Genomic DNA, 20,459 nt, shown 5'->3' with positions numbered 1-20,459 from the left:
GGGCCCCTGGCTTGATCTCTGTTTGGGAAATTGAAATCCCAAAAGCCACTCAGTATGACCAAAATAAATAAATAAATAAATTTGACTATATATATTTTGATGGAGATACTCTAAGGACCAAAAAAAAAAAAAAAACCCCAAAACAAGAAGCAAAAACAAATAAAACAAACAAAAATCCCTGCCTCCTCACAAAAGATCGTAAATTGTTTTCAGTAATCATGTTCTTATTGATATTGATATTATTATTCTAAGGGCTTCCCTCATAGTTCAGTTGGTAAAGAGTCTGCCTGCAATGCAGGAAACCCCGGTTTGATTCCTGGATCGAAGGAAATTGCAACCCACTCCAGTATTCTTGCCTGGAGAATCGCATGGACAGAGGAGCCTGGTGGGCTACAGTCCATGGGGTCGCAAGAGTCAGACACGGCTGAGCGATTAAGCACACATTATTCTGAGACTGTGTATGCATTGTGTATTGATTAAGTATTACTTGGGGAGAATAGGATTTTAAGTTTTGGGAAAAAGAGATGCAGCTATGGAAGTTAAGCTTAAGGAAAGCCTCTGTGGTGATGATTTTGAATTTAAAAGTATCAGTATGAGAAAAGGGCTTCCCAGGTGGCGCTAGTGGTAAAGAACCCACCTGCCAATGCAGGAGCCACAAGAAATGCAGGTTTGATCCCTGGGTTGGGAAGATCCCCTGGAAGAGGGAATGGCAACTCACTTCAGTATTCTTTCCTGGAGAAGGCCATGGACAGAGGAACCTGGCAGGCTATGGTCTATATGGTCACAAAGAGTCGGACACAACTAAAGCGACTTAGCACATATGAGAAAAAGGGGAAAAAAATTAAAATAGAAAAAAAAATGTATCAGTATGAACTCATGATTTTTTTTTTTTTTTTTTGCTTTAAAGAATAAACAATTCCTATCTCTCTAGGTTGAATAGGCCTTAACACTAACCAACTCAGTAGCAATTAACACCTTTAACATCCAGATTATGATAGCTGAATATTTCCCACTAAAAAACCAGTAGTCCTTGGAGAAATGGCTGAATCCTCGATCTGGGATAAAAAATCTACAAAATGAGCCTGGAACACCTTGTCTTCCAAAAAGCAAAAAAGCTATAGAACCCAAACAAAGCAAACTTCCAATATAACCAACATGAGGAGGCTCTCACTCTCCAAATAGGAGGTAAACTGTGCCTTGGTAAAGACAGTAGCTGTAACGGATGGGACACACAAGAAGGCTTCATTGCACACACTCAAAACAAACAAAACCTCTCACTGTTCACTGCTGAACGATGCTAGAAAGCCCAGCTATTATTTTGAAAACTGGCAAATAGAAGAAGTAAATCAACATTTATCCCACCTTGATATGAACTGTATTTGAGGTAACCAGATAGTTCATAAACAAAGATATTTTTCCTTTTTTGGTTTGTTTATTTAGAAGGATGGTAGCTAATAAGTGAAAAAGAAATGATGGAATAAGGAAATCACGATTTTTATTTTTCAGAGGACATAGGTTCCATCCCTGGTTGGGGAACTAAAATCCTGTAAGCCTTGTGGGCACACACAAAAAAGAGAAATCATCATTTTTACTATATTTAATGGATCTTCCCTGGTGGCTCAGACAGTAAAGCGTCTGCCTACAATGCGGAAGACCTGGGTTCAAGGAGGAAATGCAACCCACTCCAGTATTCTTGCCTGGAAAATCCCATGGAAGGAGGAACCTGGTAGGCTACAATCTGTGGGGTTGCAAAGAGTTGGACACGACTGAGCACTTTCACTTTTTAATGGATCTCAACAATGAATATCACTGGTTGATAATATTGCACAGAAAAGACACAACCAGACATTATGTGTCTCCTGAAGGTAGGACACCACAACACCGATGAGGTATTCTTGTCAATAAAAAATTGAACCTAAATCTGATCCAGCCTCTAGGTCTAACTTCACTTTCCAGGAAATGCAGGGAATGGGGAACATGACTAACACAACGTGGGCTCTAACTGGCAGACTCTTCAGAGTTGATAACTCTTTTTCCCCAACAAAGAAATTCCAAATTTTAAAAAACGTAGGAGGAAGACGGAGCCTACAAATTTAACAAGACTTGAGAGTCATTTCAACCAACGGCAACACGTGCAACTCATTTCCTCCTGATTTGAACAAATAACTGTAAAAGAAATTATGAGGCAAACTGGAAAAATTATAGTATTGACTGGATGTTTGATGGAATTAACTATTTTTAGGTGGGATAACAGTACCACGGTTTTACTTAAAAAATTTTTTTTCCTTTAGAGATACATACTGAAATATTTACAGATGAAATGATGTATTAGAATTTGCTACACAGTAGTCCAGAATGAGGGGAGTGAATGGAGCTACAGATGCCAAGTTACTTAGGACTTGATGGTAGTTGAAGCTGTGATGATTCCATGGAGTTTTGAAATACTATTCTTGCTGCTTTTGCAAAAGTTTAAAATTGCCTATGATAAAAAATAATTTAAGTCATGAAAATTTTGAATTTTCTCTGTTATATACCCATGCTTGTTAAATATTAAAAAGTAACTTTTTACCAAAAATCTTTGACAACAACGGATACCCCAGAGAGAGGCACTGTGTTTAAGGATTTGTATACCCACAACACTGTTTGCCCCATGTGGCAGGCTGAATAATAGTCCCCCGCCTCCAATATCTACATCTAATCCCTGGAACCCGTGAATATGACTTCATATGGCAAAAAGAGACTTTGCAGATATAACTGAACTCCAGATTCTGGATGGAGAGATTTCCTGGATTGTCTGGGTGGTCAAAATGGCGTGGGTACCTTCATAGGTAGGAAGAGAGACAGTTGATGCAGAAAAAGAAGGTGACGTGACAACGGAAAGGTCTAAGGGAAACACATGTCAAGGAATGAGGACAGGGACTTCTCGGGTGGTCCAGAGCCTAAGTTTCCACACTCCCAATGCAGGGGGCCAGGTCCGACCCCACACACCGCACCTAACAGTTAGGCACACCACAGGGTGCTGCGGCTAAGACCTGGTGCAGCCAAATAAATAGATATTAAATATATATATATATATATATATATATATATATATATTTTTTTTTTTTTTTTTTTTAAAGGAAAGAGGACAGCCTCCAGAAGCTGGAAAAGGCAAGGACACAGATTTCTCCACAGGGTGACCAGAAGGAAACAGTCTTGGCTACATCTTGATTTTAGCCCCAGAACTCATTATGAATTTCTGACTTCCAGGAGTGTAAGATAATTGTTATTATTTTTCAGTCACTAAGTCATGCCTGACTCTGGGACCATATGGACTGCAGCACGCCAGGCTCCCCTGTCCTTCACTATCTCCCGGAGTTTGCTCAAACTCACGTCCATCGAGATGCCATCCAACCATCTCATCCTCTGTTGTCCCTTCTCCTCCCGCCTTCAATCTCTCCCAGCATCAGGGTCTTTTCCAATGAGTCAACTCTTCGCATCAGGTGGCCAAAGTATTGGAGTTTCAGTTTCAGCATCAGTCCTTCCAACGAACACCCATGACTGATTTCCTTTAGGATGGACTGGTTGGATCTCCTTGCAGCCCAAGGGACTCTCAAGAGTCTTCTCCAACTCCACAGTTCAGCCCCAGAACTCATTTTGAATTTCTGACTTCCAGGACTGTAAGACAGTAAATCTATGTTATTTTAAGCCACTAAGTCTGTGGTAATCTGCCATGGCAACCACATAACATGACTGCATACCAGTCTGCAAGTTCAAGGTGTCCTGGGCAGAGCATGGAGGCTGTCCTACCTGGCTGTTATCTCCCTAAAAGAGGCTTCCAATCCCCGAGCAGAGTATTGTGAGAATCGCAGGAAACACAGAGCAGAGCAGCCAGCTCAGGCACTGCTCAGCCAGTGTTTGCTCTCCCCTTTCTTCTCTTCACCTTCTGCCCTGTACTCGGTCTGCGGCCACAAGGCTAGCTAACAAGTGTGCGCATCTCCTGTAAAAGAAAACACGGAAGGAAAGACAACTTTACCTTCGAGTTTGGGTTTATAAATTAAAGTGAGAGGAAAAGCAAGGCCAACTGTCAAGGTCTTGGAGGTCTTTGTTAATAGGAACATGTCATTGTTATCTCAGAGAGCTGACCTTGATGGGAGTATTAGTTCTTACTTATGTCAAAGGAGAAAACACGCTTTAAATCTGTTTTCCTAGCAGGGAAATTCCATGGGGTTTTTAAAAGTCAAGATTATTACCAGAGCAATCAATGAATTCATTTGAACAATCGGTGTTTTGTCTGAAGTGAAAATTTCAAGCTGATGAAATTAAAGTGTGTTCAATTGGAAAATGTATCAAGGAAGGGAGGGAGGGAGGGATGGAGGAAGGAGAAAGAGGGGGAAAGGGGAGGGGGTAGAGGGCAGGGAAGGAGGGAAGGCTGATGTTACTCTGCGTCAACATGACTGCGTCACCAGAAGCCCAGATATCTCATTAAACAGTGTCTCTGGGTGTGTCTGTGAGAGTTTTTCACATTGCTATGCTATGCTATGCTAAGTCACTTCAGTCATGTCCGACTCTGTGTGACCCCATAGATGGCAGCCCACCAGGCTTCCCCGTCCCTGGGATTCTCCAGGCAAGAACACTGGAGTGGGTTGCCGTTTCCTTCTCCAATGCATGAAAGTGAAAAGTGAAAGTGAAGTCGCTCAGCCGTGTCCGACTCTTAGCAACCCCATGGACTGCAGCCTACCAGGCTCCTCCGTCCATGGGATTTTCCAGGCAAGAGTACTGGAGTGGGGTGCCATTGATGTATGGCAAAAACCATCACAATATTGTAAAGCAATTATCCTTTAATTCAGTTCAGTTCAGCTCAGTCGCTCAGTTGTGTCCGACTCTGCGACCCCATGGACTGTTGCATGCCAGGCCTCCCTGTCTATCACCAACTCCCAGAGCTTACTCAAACTCATGTCCATTGAGTCGGTGATGCCATCCAACCATCTCATCCTCTGTCATCCCCTTCTCCTCCTGCTCTCAATCTTTCCCAGCATCAGGGTCTTTTCAAATGAGCCAGTTCTTCCCATCAGGTGGCCAACGTGTTGGAGTTTCAGCTTCAGCATCAGTCCTTCCAATGAATATTCAGGACTGATTTCCTTAGGCCAGACTGGTTGGATCTCCTTGCAGTCCAAGAGACTCTCAAGAGTCTTCTCCAACACCACAGTTCAAAAGCATCAATTCTTTTGGTGCTCAGCATTCTTTATAGTCCAACTCTCACATCCATACATGACCACTGGAAAAACCATAGCTTTGACCACATGGACCTTTGTAGGTGGCCTGAATTTATCTGGGTTCACTGCCTACACCATCAATGCCCAGCTTTCCTCTGGCACTGTAGACTTGAGTCAAGAAGACTAGAAAGTCAGGATCTTGGAGGGAAAGTCCCCGTGACAGTGTGTGTTTTGACTTCATCACTAATTCTCAAAAGCTAAATTTTAGGGAGCTTATCACATTTAGTGCTGCTCATTTCCAGTACTTGGAATGCTCCTCTTGCTTGTATCTCTGCTCTTAGAAAAGTGAGTGTACAACTTGGAGTCAGGCCCTGACCAAATGAATCCTTGTCGAGTCTGTCATCAGCCAAGGACTGGTGAACCCTGGGGCCCTGTTTCCCAAGAACACAATCCATGCGGGTTCTTGACCTGGAAAACAGCTTCCCCAGTCTGAACAGAGGCAGCTGACTGCTTGGTTCTTGGAAGCGCACATGAAAGCTGGGACGTGCACCCCCTTGGAGCAGGGTGTTCTTTGGGTTTAATGAAGTGGTGATGTGTCCATGACAGAGGTTGCAAGTTCAAGGCTGACATCATTCAGGTTCCACCCTCAGATAAGAAATCTAGGCCAGTGATTTGCTGGTTGCTTAACGGTACCAAGAGCTGCCTTAATGCAAGTCAAGCCTGGCAATGCCAGGCTCTTGATTTGGTTCAATTAATTATTTAGGGCCCAAAGTGGTTGCCCTTTCTAGTCCTAGTCCACATCTTATCTTTCGAGGGTCCTGGAGGGAATCTGTTTTCTTGTCTGGATGCTGAGGGCCAACCAGCACTTGCACAGGGACCTCAGGCTCCCGCCTCGTACTCTGTTTGTTTTGGAGCTGCATCAAGCCAGGCGGGATAGATTGCTCTACTTGAACTCTAAAGATGTCAGGCACACCCCCCGACCTTCCTCCCAGCCCCACAGCTCTGATAAGTGAGGAGGCCTTGAGTTCAGAGACCCACAGACATACTTGGATGATTTTACACAAATCAGCGGGGCCATCTCCTGGGCGAGCTCGGAGCAGCTCCGGAAGGGCCACCGGGCAGCGACGCAGGCATGGCCAACAGAACCAACATCTCTGCCCCGTACTACAGCTACGAATACTACCTGGACTACTTGGACCTCATGCCCGTGGATGAGAAGAAGCTGAGAGCCAATAAACGTGAGTCCTGAACTGGGGAAGCCGGCCGATCAGAGGCTGAGGGTTGGCGCAAATGGCTTTTCTCCATTCACTTATGAATCCCGGGATATCACGGGAAAGGCAGAATGGGACTCTGAACTCATAGACAGAAGGGAATGGAGGGTGTATCTATTATCTTCTGTAATAAGTTGAAAACTAGCCTCTTGAGAAACTAAGCCACTTTGGGGGCAGACTACACGGGTAAGACAGATTTCTCGATAGAGTTATGTTTGTCTAGGGCTCCAGTAACTAGATGAGTTTCTTCAAACTGTAGACTTCGAGTTTTCTGTTGTCTCCAGTAGATGTGGGAGAGAGCTACTGTGTTCACTTCTAAGATGTGTGACTAATTCTTATTAAAAATACCCAGTGAGGCTTCATCTTCATGGTCTCAGGAAGGACCACCAGACAAGTTAACAGCCTTTTCTTCATCTTAATCTGCCCAGTCTTTATCTCTGAAGTAACTCGGTAGTTTCTCAATAATCTTCTCTGATTATTCCAGTTACTCAGACCAGACAACAAGTCAGATGAGGAAATGAGCATAAAAAACAAAATGAAAACAAAGTTCCGGGAACCCATCCTTTCTGCCTATCCTGAAGTCCCTCAGGTTTCAGGAACTTCACTACAATCACACATAATGTCTGTCAAAAATAAATGCGTCCTTAGAAAGAACACAATACTTCCCATATGAAAAGAAACAGTCTGTTACAAACCAGCTCAAAACTGAAATTCACATCACTGGTATTATTTAATAAAAGGAGGCAGAGCCCTGGCAGGGTCCTTGGGGAAAGTCCTATAGAATGTCTGGTCAGGAAGTGTTCTGTTTCCTGTGTCATATCCACCTTCCAGAAGTGAAGGGCTTCTGTTTCATATTTGCTGAGGACTTCCTGTATTCCTGACACTGTAGGAAAACTTTTGGGGGGACAATAGATTTGGTGTGTTTTCTGATACAAGCTATATACCCATGAAATGAAAATGCAGTTTCTTCACATGTAACTCACAATATGGAAGACACAGAGTAATAGGGAGAAAATGGCAGATTTGAAATAAAAGCCCACTCACAGATATTATCAAAAGTTCAGAACTTTAAGATCCATGCTGACCTGGACAACATATAGATATGCATTCAGGAAGGACTTTTTAAAATGAGCACAAATTAAATAAAATTCTAGCTCGGCTTCTGACACCTCACTCATCACCTGGGCTCCAAAGTTGATCCCCGCTGCTTTGTGTTGGGAGGCTGTTTGCAACTTCAGGAGCTTAGAACACAGGATCTCAATCTCCGCCCCTGCCCATTACCCACAGGTAATTTACATTTCTGGGGAAAATGGCTGGTGTTCTCTAAATTGTGTGTGAGGTTTGAGATGTTCTTTTTTTTTTTTTTTGCACTTTGAACTAGAGTCGGACATTTACAACCTGGGGAACTAGATATGAGGTCAAATAAGTTCTTCCTCAAATTCCCAAACCCAATAACAATTATTTCAGTAAGGAATCTTGCCAGAGAGACCAGTTACTGTCCCCACCCTGGACAACCTAGATATTGAGGACTTTTGACACTCACAGGGAGAGGCCAGGCTCTGTGTCCCTCCTATGAAAAGTAAGTATCAATTGGTATTTTTATAGAAAGTATTCAAGTTATACATCTTAGGGGACTGGCTAAATAGCTCTTTCATATCTGCATACAGAGTATAGAAAACATGATATCTACAATTTGAAGAAACCTACCCAGCTTACTGGAACTCCAAACAAATACATTAAACTCTATTAAGAAATACATTTTAAGGGAATTCCCTGGTGGTCTAGTGGTTGGAACTGGGTGCTTTCACTGCCCAGGGTCCAGGGTTCAATTCCTGGTCAGGGATATAATAAGATCCCACAAGCCATGTGGTATGGCCAAAAACAAACAAACAAACAAATAAAAAAGTTTTAAGTCTCATTTATTGAGAAAAAAGGAAATCCATCTTGAAAGAATATTTTGTCTCAAAAGTATCTTAGAAAGATACAGTGTATCACAAAAGTGTCTTAGAAAGTTAATTCTAAATTTATCACAAAGGCTGCCAAATGCCATTTTATACCCAAGTCCTAGGTATCAGGAATCTTTGATATCCACAGAGACAGGCGCTTTCTCTGGGCCCCTTTACTCCTGTTTGTGTCTCACATATCCCAGGCTTCATGTCCTGATTTTTATTTCTATTGTCTCTGGGAAAGAAATTTGGGGCTAGGCAAAACTCCATCCCCCGCTGGGGTGTTTGCACCTTGAATAGGTTAATTGTCTAGATTTTGTTGTTTTTTTCTGGGTGACCAGCCATGGCCCAGTGGCTCTGTCGAGTCTAGGTACATGGACTCTAAGCCTGTTGGCTGTAATTCACATCTTAACTCTGCCACTTACTAGCTCTGTGTCTTGGGTAAGTAAGCTGGTGAGCCCAGGCCAGATTCAGGAGGAGGGAATTAGATGGGTTCTAGTGCAAGAAGGGTTAAAAATGGGAGGCAGAGGACTTCCCTGGAGGTCCAGTGGTTCAGACCTTGTGCTTCCAGAGCAGGGGGCAGGGGTTCACTCCCTGGGGAACTCAGATCCTGCATGCCGTGTGGCACAGCCAAAAATAAGCAAAACAACAAACTGGAGGCAGTCTTTTCAGTTCACCATAAACAAGAAAAATATGGCAGATGGCAAGATGTGCTCCAAAGAAAAATCAAATGGGAAAGGTGGCTAGGAGAGCGGGGACCCAAGGGTGGAAGAAGGCTGGTGAAGGCCTCACCTGTGGCCTGTGAAGAGATGAGAGATTAAGTCTTGACGATGTCTTGGGAAGGAACCTTTTAGGAACACCAAGGGCCAAGGCTCTGAAGCAGAGGAGTGCCTGGTATATTCCAGGAATGACAAAGAGACTGCAGTGACTATTCCTTATATTTTGGGGAGCTACTTTTGAAAACTATCTTTTTCTCTTAAAATGGAAACCACCTTATTATTTCATAAGTCCACACAACCCATCCATCAACAGGAAAAAAAAAAATAGAAATACGAGCTGCTGCTGCTGCTGCTACATCGCTTCAGTCGTGTCCGACTCTGTGCGACCCCATAGACGGCAGGCCACCAGGCACCCCCACCCCCGTCCCTGGGATTCTCCAGGCAAGAAGACTGGAGTGGGTTGCCATTTCCTTCTTCAAAGCATAAAAGTGAAAAATGAAAGTGAGGTCGCTCAGTCGTGTCCGACTCTTAGTGACCCCATGGACTGTATATAGTCACTAGCAGTCTGTTAATGAAAGAAAGGAATGTCTTAAAACTCAGAATGGCACGAGGCCCCTCACCCATAAGATTCATTTTGGGATAATCTTGGCACCAAATGGTTCAACCTGGGCCATAAAATGATTAACTTCAATCTTGAAGAAGGGCAGACCACCATACAAATAGCTTCATTTACATAGATTAGGGGAACAATATCTGAGTATAACATACTGGTTTGTCAAGTAGGTTCTGAGCCAAGAGGCGGAACCGACTTGAAGACTGAGTCTGGCGTAAACGCATAGTACATTAGCATAGCTTAAGACAAACATTTCCATGAGAAAAAGGCCTTGGTTATCTCTAGGTTTGAGAATAGTTAACTTCAGGCGAAACCAGGTGTCCTTATGGCAACACAGTATTTTAAGAGAAACCTCCTTTTAAATTTGTACAGAGAAGGAAAAAATATCGCTAGTTTGTTTCCTCCTGCCGCTTAAGAGAGATAAAAATGTCTGACACTTGCAGGCTATTTCCTCCCTTTGGAGACCCCTGGCCTTCCTGCCTGTTACCCTCTCACTCTGTTACTTGGGTTTGAAGGTAGAGGAAGGTAGGTGTGAGTCCAGGTGAGCTTGGACAGAGGTCAGCCACAGAAGGCAGGTGACCTCCATTGCTGACAAATGCAACTTTCTCTCCTTGCCAGTTTCTCTGGGTTGGATCTCCATCCCAGTCAAACAAATCACAAACCGTCACGCCCCAGGTCTGTGCACATTAAAGACAGAAAGATGCCAGGAATGCTTTAGGGGGAGACAGAGAGGCAAAGCTCTCCCTCAGACCACCTCACTAGAGGGTCCCCTGGGGCAGCGGGTTGGCATGGTGAAGGCCAGATTGGGTTTGACTTATGTCAAGTTGAGAAAAAGACAAAAATAGAAGAAAAAAGTACCCAAGTTCATGTGTTAACCTAACAAGCAGGAAGGATTTTAAGATTTATGTGTTCATGCCCAGACGGTGGAATTTATTCCATCATGGTTGGACGGATAATTGGAAAGATCTCGGGATGCAGACACATTTTTATGAGCCTTCAACGCTGAGTTGAAGGCTGTGGGTTGCCCTTCCTCAGGGAAGGCTTGAAATCTGGTGTGTGATTCTGTTACAGGGACTTCACAAAGACTGTCACCCCTGTGATTTTCAGACATGGCTTCTGTTTCATGGAAATGTTAAGAATCTCCCTGTCAAAAAGTTGGAAAATAGAAATCTGTCTCCTGAGACCCTGCCTGAACAAACGGATTCCACATTTGATTCTGTTCCTTTTTCAGAGGCTAAGCTCTGGAGAAAAAAAAGACAATCTCATATTCCCATCTTACAGTGACAATACAGATAATGTTAATACAATGAGTCTCCAAATACTGGTTGAATGCTCCCTTGCAGGGAGTGTGGAGGCGGACTGATTTCCCTTGGGTAGTGCCTGGCCTTACCTGGTATTATTTACCTCTTAGGTCAGTATGTCTTCTTCCTTTAATTATCAGTTAGAAAAAATTTGTCATAGCCCACACTGACTTCTGCTGAGGCACTGCCTCTGGCAGCTTCAATAATAAGGCAGTCTGTTCATCTGCTTCTCCAACAGCTGGGAGAAGAAGAACAAAAACACATCACTAACCAATCTCTTCTGAACAATCACTAACCAATCTCTTCTGAACACAGTGAATAGACTTTAGGGTAAAGATTGATTTCTATAAATCTTCTCTCCTGGTCAGAGCAATCAAGTTCAAGTTGTTGTGGCTATTCAGTCACTCAGTCGTGTCCAACTCTTTGCGACCCCATGGACTTCAGCATGCCAGGTTTCCCTGTCCTTCACCATTTCCCAGAGTTTGCTCAAACTCACGTCCATTGAGTCGATGATGCTATTCATCTCTTTCAGTCAGGTTACAACTTGTTCTTTTTTTCTGGTTGTACTGGGTCTTCATTGTGGCACTTAGTTGCAGCATGCAACTGGGCTTCTCTTGTTGAGGATCACGGGCTTTAGAGCACCCAGGCTCTCTAGTTTCGGTGGGCTTAGTAGCCCTGCAAGTATGTGGGATCTTAGTTCCCCAACCAGGGATCCAATGCACATCCCTTGCATTGAAAGGTGGATCCTTAACCACTGGACCACCAGGGAAGTCCCACAACTTTTATGATGATGTCTAAGCCTTCTGCAGATGGTCAGTTCCATGGGTGCGATGTAAGCAGTGAAAGCGATTTTTAAACAAAGATTGAGAATGTGCTCTTGGAACAAATTTCCCATCAAGCTAGCCTCGTGTGGAGCTGTCATACTTGAATGAGTCCGTCATTCCTCAAAACCTGCTTGGTACTCGTCCTTTGGAACTGACTTTGGTGGCCCTGACACATTCTATGAAATGTCCACAGTGATACATTATGTATTTCTTTGGAAGGTGGATTTGCTTCTGGGAAACAGTTTAGAATCACCCATAAACCAATCAGGTGAATGAAATTAAGTGATTGGTACCATTTGGGTATTGAAAATAAGATATGATCTCAAGAAAAAAAAAGGATATGATCTCATAAAGTGGCAAGATTGGTGTGTGTGTGTGTGTGTGTGTGTGTGTGTGTATCCTTGAAGGTAATTCCAAAAGTATAATTTATAAATGTTTGATCAATATAGGTATTTTAGAAAATTTACCTAACTCTACAGTAGAGAGGGCTTCCCTCGGAGCTCAGTCGGTAAAGAATCTGCCTGCCATGCAGGAGACCTGAGTTCAATTCCTGGGTCAAGAAGATCCCCTGGAGAAGGAAATGGCAACCCATTCCAGAATTCTTGCCTGGAGAATTCCATGGACAGAGGAGCCCGGCAGGCTCTAGTCCGCGGTGTCTGAAGAGTCTGACACGACTTAGCAACCAAACCACCACCACCACCACAGTAGAGAGAGGATGATTATTTTGAAAGTCAGCATTTATTTGGAATTGTCAGTTTTGGTATGTTCATTTAAGAAGTCATTTATTGATTTTTGTCCAGATTCAATGGAGAAAATTGGTTACATTAATGGAATACCAGATAAAACAGACTGATTTCTCTCTCATGTAAAAGTTTTCAGGGCAGGGTGGTAGGTCAGCTCCATGAAGTCTTCAAGGACTGGCTTTGTTTCAGCTCACACCTCTGCCATCCCTGGGATGTGTCCTCACCATCATGTTCCAATCCTGGCTATAGCCATCACATCCATGTTCTGGGCAGCAAAACAGAGTAAGGGAATACAAAGGGATGCATGTGTTAGAAATCTAGCCATCTCCACAGGATTCCTAGAAGCCGGCTTGCAAATGCTCCATTCACATCTCATTGGCCAGAACCTTGTCACATGACCATACTAACTGAAAGGGAGGCTGGGAAATATAGTCTTTATCTCAGGCAGCCATGTGCCTAGCTACAGGAGGAGTTCTATTACTATGGAAGCAGGTGAAGGATTGACAAGAACAATTACCTTTACTCATAGCTTACGTTTTAGGGAGCTTGAAGGAAGCAGCGACATCACTTGCCACAAAACACTCTTAACAGAAATAATGATTTTAATTCTGTGTACAGATCATTTCACAACCATTAAATGAGGAAATCCTGCCATGGGCATTACATATGCATGTTATTTAATTTGCATAACAGCCTATATAACACACGCTATTATCCCCATTTAACTGATGAGGAAACAGATTTAGAGATGTAAAAATCTCAGATGGCTTGAGATCACAAAGTTTGGAAATAGTCAAGTCAGAATTTGAACTCAAAATTTACCTCCTCCAGGGTCTAGGCTCTTAACCCCATTTTTATCCCCCAGGAAGGGAAAAATCTTGCTGTTAACTTTCTCCTGGGACTCTAGAGAAGAGGGAAGGGAAGAGGAGTTTTCCATGACTGAACCAGTTTCATTGTCAAGCCAGTCTGGTGCTCCTTGTTGTAAAGACAAACTCAACGGTTGTTTAAACTGTTCCCACCCTGGAGAATGACAGCTCTTGTCCTTGTAACAAAATGTTCTTTCCAAGCACTTAGGCTGACCCTTCAGGAGGAAGAGGGAAAAACCCTATTTTCTTGGCTGCCTTTTTCAAAAGCACATGATGAAAGAGAACACCGTGCAGGAAACGGCTGGTGTCTGCTGTTCGCTCTTTTGGTCTGACAAAATTAAAATTTCACTTCTCGGAAGACTCTGTGTTCTGGAAGAGGTATCATCTCATTTCCTGCTCAGCATCTGGAGATAATGACCAAGGGCTAGGACAGACAGAGTGAGCCTGGGAGGGGGGAAAGGGCGTCTCAACTGCTCAGTTTCTGATGATGTTTTCTTTGAGGCTCTGATGGAGCTTATCTAGGTACCAAAGATCTCAAATCCTGCATTGTTTTTTTTTTTTTTTTTTCTTAATGAAAGAAGAAGAGCATTAGTGTCTGCAGAAATCTGAAACTTCCTTAAACATTAGAACTCCCAAACCAAATTTTCTGAGAACATATATACTCTTATACTCTGAGGGTTAGACGATAAATTGTGACTCTTTAGGACAGAGTTGAATTAAAGCAGGTTCTGGGGAATAATACACAGTGAATAGGCAAGGAACACTTCGAAAGTCAGAGGCTTCTTTTGATTGACATATACACACTACTATTCATAAAACGGAAAACTAATAAAGACCTACTGTATACAGCACAGGGAAATCTACTCAATACTCTGTAATGGCCTATATAGGAAAAGAATTTAAGAAACAGTGTATATCGTGTCTGACTCTTTGCGACACCATGGACTGTAGCCCGCCAGGCTCCTCTGTCCTTGGAATTCTCCAGACAAGAATACTAGAGTGTATAGCCGTTCCCTTTTCCAGGAGATCTTCCCAACCCAGGGACTGAACCCAGGTCTCCTGCATTGCAGGTGGATTCTTCACCAGCTGAGCCACCAGGGAAGCCATGTGTATATGTATGTATGTATATAAGTGTGTATATATATATAGAGAGAGAGAGAGCGAGAGAGAGCGAGCGAGAGAGAGAGCGTGATGACTCACTTTGCTGTACACCTGAAACTAACACATTTGGCTATGTTAGGAGCTTGCTTTGTTTGGGTTTTTATAGCTTTTTTGCTTTCTGGAAGACAAGATGTTCCAGGCTCATTTTGTAGATTTCTTATCCCAGATCGTGGATTTTTAAAAATTAAAAAAAAAGCTTAGTACAGACAGCAGCAACCTCATTTCCTGTTTCCCAGGAGCCCGTACATCCCCTTTAACAGTGTGATGCTGCAGGGCAGGCCAGCCATGTCTCAGATCAGGGACAGAAAGCAGAGAGGGTGTGAGTCAGCCTGAGGGGCTCTGCTGTCCTTGCCTCTCTGCAGTGTGAGTGCCAACTTGCTGATACATTTCAAGGTGGTGGCGTCCATGAGGCCTTTTGCCAATACCGCATCTTTTCCTTGTTACCTGTTTTTGACACTTTTAGGATTTAAAATCAACTCATAAGATTTTAGTTTCTCCCTCTAGCTGTCTTGGGTCATAGAGGCAGAGGCAACAATTTTACTCAATGACTACTATTTACCCCATACATCTCTAATCATTTATCCATTCAGTTAGTTATTTGTTCATTTATTTATCTATTTATTAGCACTTTTTAACCTGAATGCATCACGGAAATCTTGTTTGTTTGAACAGGAGGCAGGGCAGGACTAGTGCTGGTGGTTGTAGCAGGAGTGTCGAGGAGGATGCTGGTGGACAGATGCAGAACCCTAAAGGGGGTCAGCGATTTCTGGTGGGCAAGGTTGGCCTCCTTGGGATCCTTAACAGCCCCCCGCAAAGCCTGACTTGCATAAGCGCTTACTACATGCCTGTTGATTACCGTCCTTCAGTGGCTTTCTTGGGTCATACACGTAGGTGCCTAGCATATCTCAGTCTGGGGCATCTTGTCCTGGGGGCAAGAGTGTGTCTGGGATAAGATACTTGCAGACACTAATTATGAACCCAGTATGCTTCCCTGGTGGCTCAGTGGTAAAGAATCTGCCCACAATGCAGATGTGGGCTTGATCCCTGGGTCAGGAAGATCCTCTGGAGAAGGCCCATGGACAGAGGATCCTGGTGGGTTACAGTCCATGGGGTCACAGAGTTGGACGCGACTTAGCTACTAAAACAATAACTCTGGGCCCAGAGCCATAGAAACAAACAAGAGAAACAAACACATTCCTACAGTTCCCTAGCAACTTGCTGAATGTTTTGACCCAGAGCCCTGGATAAAGGTACCTCCAAACGGCCAGGTTCCACCAGGTTCTACCAGGGCCCCGAAGAGGCTGAGCATCTTTCCTGATTTTCCTGCGTGTTTTCACCTCCAGCCACTGATAGAGCCAGAGTGGTGGCTGCAATGGTGCTTTTTCCTCCTGCCACAGCTCCCCAGCTGGCCCTGTGCCCCAAAAAGAGAGGGACCATGTCTTTTCACCTCCCGCAGCCTGGCCGGGCAGCCTTGGGTGACATCTCCACAGCCTGGCCCTCCCCGGAGCAGGTTAGGAGCATTTTCTGGTGCATATCATTTTTCTAAGTCTCTGATCTTGGGGTCTTTGAAGCGGTCCCCAACTGAGCTGATCGCAGAAGGCTCTTGGTAGGGGCTGCAGTCCTCACAGGAGAGAGGAGGCTGTCATGCCACATGAAATTGCTCACAGCACTTTCTTCTCCTTCCTGGGAGGAAGGAAGAGGGGAAAACCCACTCTGAGCAACAAAAGCAGCCAAAAAATCAAGTCCGGGGTCGGGGGTGGTGGTGGTGGCGTGGGAACCCAGTTTCATTTACTGTTTTCCCCTCAGTCATCACCCTAAACTGACCCAGTGACTAGTCTCTCTGGGAAAAAAGCCAAGTCCCTGCTGCCTCTTTCTTTCCCAAGGTTATCAGTATTATTTAATTGTTATTATTATTTTGGCTGTGCTGGGTCTTCGCTGTGGCGCAACGCTCTCTACTTCTGGAGCAGGCTTGGCTGCCCTGTGGCATGTGGGATCTTAGTTCCCTGCCCAGGGATTGTACCCATATACCCTGCATTGGGTGTGGCTAGTGGTAAAGAACTGCCCGCCAAGGCAGGAGACCTATGAAACACAGGTTCGATCTCTGGGTTGGGAAGATCCCCTGGAGGAGGGCATGGCACCCCACTCCAGCATCCTTGCCTGGAGAATCCCCACAGACAGAGGAGCCAGAAGGGCCACAGTCTATGGGGTCACACAGAGTCAGACACGACTGAAGCGACTCAGCACACAGGGATGTACACGGTGCACTGGAATGCAGATTCTTAACCACTGGACCACCAGGGAAGTCCCTCAAGGTGGTTATTGACGGGAAAATCTTCTCACTGGCCACTTACTGAGAAGGGTCTCTCCCAGAGCCCCAGTTCCGCAGCACGTGGGGACCGTGGGGCACGTGAGCTCACACTGACGTCGACGTGTATGTCCCCACCCACAGATTCGATCGTCATCGCCTTCTGGGTGAGCCTGGCAGCTTTCGTGGTTTTTCTCTTCCTCATCCTTCTCTACATGTCCTGGTCAGGCTCTCCACAGACAAGGTAAGGACGGGGGTGTGTGGCTAAACAGGGGGCCACTATGTCCAAGGCAGAATACCTTTGGCCATGAAAAGGAATAAAGCCTTTTGATTCGTGCTACCTGGATGAACCTCAGAAACATTGTGCTACGTGAAGGAAGCCAGACACGAAAGGCCACACACTGTGTGACTCCGTTGATGTGAAATGTGGCAGAAGAGACAAACTCATAGACAGAAGATTTAGTGGTTGCCCAGGGCTGGGGAGAAGCAAAGGAAGGTGACTGCCCAGGGGTAGGGGGTTTCTTTCAACGATCGTGGTAATGGTCTCACTGCTCAGGGAACATACTAAAGATGGCTGGATTTTACATTTTAGCTTCGTTATGTATAGAACATACCTCCATTAAGCTGCTGCAGATAATGAAGCCAAGGTGACCCTGTGCCAATCAGGTCACCAGCTCACCAGGAAAGCAAAGACCCTCATCTACGGCCACCTTCTGTTGTCAGATGCCTACTGTGTACCTCTGTGGTTCAACTGGAGGCAACCCACGCGTTCCAAGCAGTAATTAGAGCTGAGCTCATTAGACGTTCACTCTCCTGTGTTCATGCAGTTGGCCTCCCACACTCAATTTTCCTCTGGCTTAATCCACCCAAGACAGCCACCGCTGTCCTAAGAATGATGCTTCCAAGGGGCTCTATACCACCGGTCTCCCTGCCATAGCTGATGGGACCAGGGATGGGCAACTAACCCAGAGAGGGTGACTGAGGGCTAGCCACTGCCCTTGGAAATGTGTGGCCTGGCAGGACAATAGCTGGGCTCAGGAGGCACTGGCGTGTCCAGAGGAAGACCTGGGGGGCGGGGGTGGGGGCGGAGGGCTGGGCCCCTATTCTGGACCAAGTCGTGGGGAGTGGGAACCAGGAGTCGGCACAGGAAGCTGGGGGCAGGGACAGGTGAGCAGAGCTGTTCTGAGAGGAAGGGAAAAGGAGTCTCCAAGCCTCTGAGGGAACCAGAGGGCAGCCCCTGTGCCTGGGGGTGGGGTGGGGGCTCACGTCCAGACTCCTGAGGCTCTGAAGATGCATAGGCTTGCCTCGGTGGGGGTGGGGGGGGGGGCTCTATTTCTTCTAGCCCCTCCGCCACCCGCCCAGCCACAGTGTCTCACCCACCAGGTCTTTCAGGGCCCCTCGGTCGCAAGTGGGAGGCGTGGGAGGCGGGGACCAGGTCTGGAGCAGCGAGGAGACCTAGTCCTTCAGCTTTCAGAGCTTACACTGAAGCTAAGCAGGTCCTCACCCTCAAGAGACATCCTGACAAACCAGCCGAAGAAATTGCCTCTGTCTTCTACTCTTCTGAGGTGACCTGGAGCCAGCCCTGTGCTAAGGACCACCAGCTCCTGTACCAGCAGAAGGTTCCAAGGTCCAGTGGGCACGTGGGGGTCTCTCCCATCTCCTGAGCTACTGTTCCCCGCTCCCCACCCCTGACCGGCCACGTGGCTTGCTAAACAAAACACTCTCCAGGGACTTCGTGACAGACAAGGAATGCTCCCTGTTGTAGCCACGCATTCCCAGAAAAAAACTCACTCAGAAGGACAATGCAGATAGTGGAGTGCAGTTTATTATACCCGCGGGCCCAAGGCAGAGTCTCCTCTTAGCCAAGGAGCCCGATCAGTTTTTGTGAAAACTTTATATACCTTAAGTGTACGTGCCCAAACCCACTTCCCCAAATTCCCTGAAACTAGACTGAACAAAGGAAAAGAAAGATACAATCAAAGTTAACCTGTGATTCACATGCCTTAAGCCTAGGTAGTTAACAGTGGACAATTATCAATAGGCCTGTGGTCATACCCCAATAAGCATAATAGAATGTATGATTCTATTCAGTTACACAGATAATTAGGGTATTCTTTTAGGCGATGGAGAGCCCTGGGGCTCTTCCTTCCGGGGGCCTGGTTTCCCATAGATACTGAGCATATAGCTCAAAGTCCACAGTCAGGCTCACGATGGGAGTCCTGCTTTCAAGATAGAGCCTGTTCTGTTTCCTCCTTCACTCGGGGAGGGCCAAGGGGTCCTAAGTTAGATTTGAGAAAGAGAATAGTGAGTTGCTTCCCAAAGAGGCATTCTTCCCATGCTGAAACAAAACAAAAACTATTTAACAAAAAAGATCATGCTAGTGTCGTCTGAGGCCCTCTGGAAGGTGGCAGTGCTTCCCTGCGCGTCCCTTCCTGACCCTCTTCATTCACATTACAGTTGTAACCACGTGTGGCCCAGTTCTCTAGCTTAGATACCTATCAATTCATGGTCTCCTCTCACCCTGATGCCACGAGGCAGTTGTTACTGTCATCCCATTTCACTGATGGAACCGAAGGCAGGCGGACTGCCCACTGCCACGGCACCTCAAGGGCAGGAGGGTCCATCCAGGGAGAACGTGTCTCTGGCTGAGACACAAGACGAGCTGCACTCAACCACATGGGTGGACGGAAGATCGACCAGATCCCCCTCCATCTCCCTGCCTCCCAGCTGTGAATGGACACACCAGGTCGGAGGGAAAGTCCCAAGGTCAAGGTTACCATTGAGCACTTCTCTCTTCTATTTCTCCACCGACGTAACCTCGGTGAGCCAAGCTGACCCCCACCCCACCCCCGGGCCTGCTCCCCTGGCAGAGGGGCTCTGGCCTGGGGAGAACCTCCTCCTTAGGCTTTGGCCAGGCAGGAAGTCCCCAGGAAGGACCCTTCCTTTGGTGGCTTGGACGTCTTCTCCCATCTGCTCTGTCCACAGGAACGCCACTCAGCAGCCCCCAACATGTTCCTGGAATCTTGGCCTCAACCTCCCGCTCTGCATCTGGAGGCAACCCAGCACCCCAGGGCCCCACCGAGCTCGGTCGAGGAACCAGACGCCGGAGCATCCCGGCTGTCCAGCGGCTACAACGAGAGAGCCCCTCAACCTCAGCACCCCAGGGACCATCCTGCTCTCCTCTGGGAACTAGCCCTTGGTGGGGACCCACAGGGCACCAGCTGACGTCAGCAACATGCCCAGTGAGCCTCCCCTGCAGACAGAACCTCTCGATGGGAGCACCAACACCCCAAACCCAGGTGCCCTCTGAAAGCCTGTTTACGTAGCAAGATGGGCAAGTGGGTCAAGAATGACTCCACCAGAGGGCATGTGTATGCATTTATCCTGGGCTGGCAGCCAGGCCCAGCCAACCGAGGGAAATAGGCACAAATACTGCTCCTTTTTATTTAGTGCACTTACTGCTTATGCTTGTGTTGAGGACAGAAAAATAAAATACATATGAATGAAGATGAAAA

The 20,459-nt window shown here is 45.9% G+C and overlaps 1 protein-coding gene across 1 annotated transcript; it reads left to right on the top strand.

Moving 5' to 3' along the window:
• The first annotated feature begins 5,985 nt into the window (after window positions 1–5,985).
• On the top strand, window positions 5,986–20,459 carry MRAP (melanocortin 2 receptor accessory protein). The gene is made up of 3 exons (XM_019956884.2): window positions 5,986–6,433; window positions 17,089–17,188; window positions 19,930–20,459. Exons 1-3 carry the CDS (start codon window positions 6,328–6,330, stop codon window positions 20,135–20,137), a joined length of 414 nt encoding a protein of 137 aa, XP_019812443.2. The 5' UTR covers window positions 5,986–6,327; the 3' UTR covers window positions 20,138–20,459.

Source organism: Bos indicus, chromosome 1, assembly GCF_029378745.1.
Source record: "Bos indicus isolate NIAB-ARS_2022 breed Sahiwal x Tharparkar chromosome 1, NIAB-ARS_B.indTharparkar_mat_pri_1.0, whole genome shotgun sequence".
NCBI lineage: Eukaryota > Metazoa > Chordata > Mammalia > Artiodactyla > Bovidae > Bos > Bos indicus.
Note: the sequence above shows the minus strand (reverse complement) of the source record. Positions and strands in the feature narration are given on the sequence as shown.

Excerpts from the sequence above, each read along its gene's own strand:
- MRAP (XM_019956884.2), top strand. The coding sequence starts at position 6,328 with ATGGCCAACAGAACCAACATCTCTGCCCCGTACTACAGCTACGAATAC. Across the intron at positions 6,434-17,088 it reads GAAGCTGAGAGCCAATAAAC|ATTCGATCGTCATCGCCTTC; the intron begins GTGAGTCCTGAA and ends CCCCACCCACAG. Across the intron at positions 17,189-19,929 it reads TCAGGCTCTCCACAGACAAG|GAACGCCACTCAGCAGCCCC; the intron begins GTAAGGACGGGG and ends CTCTGTCCACAG.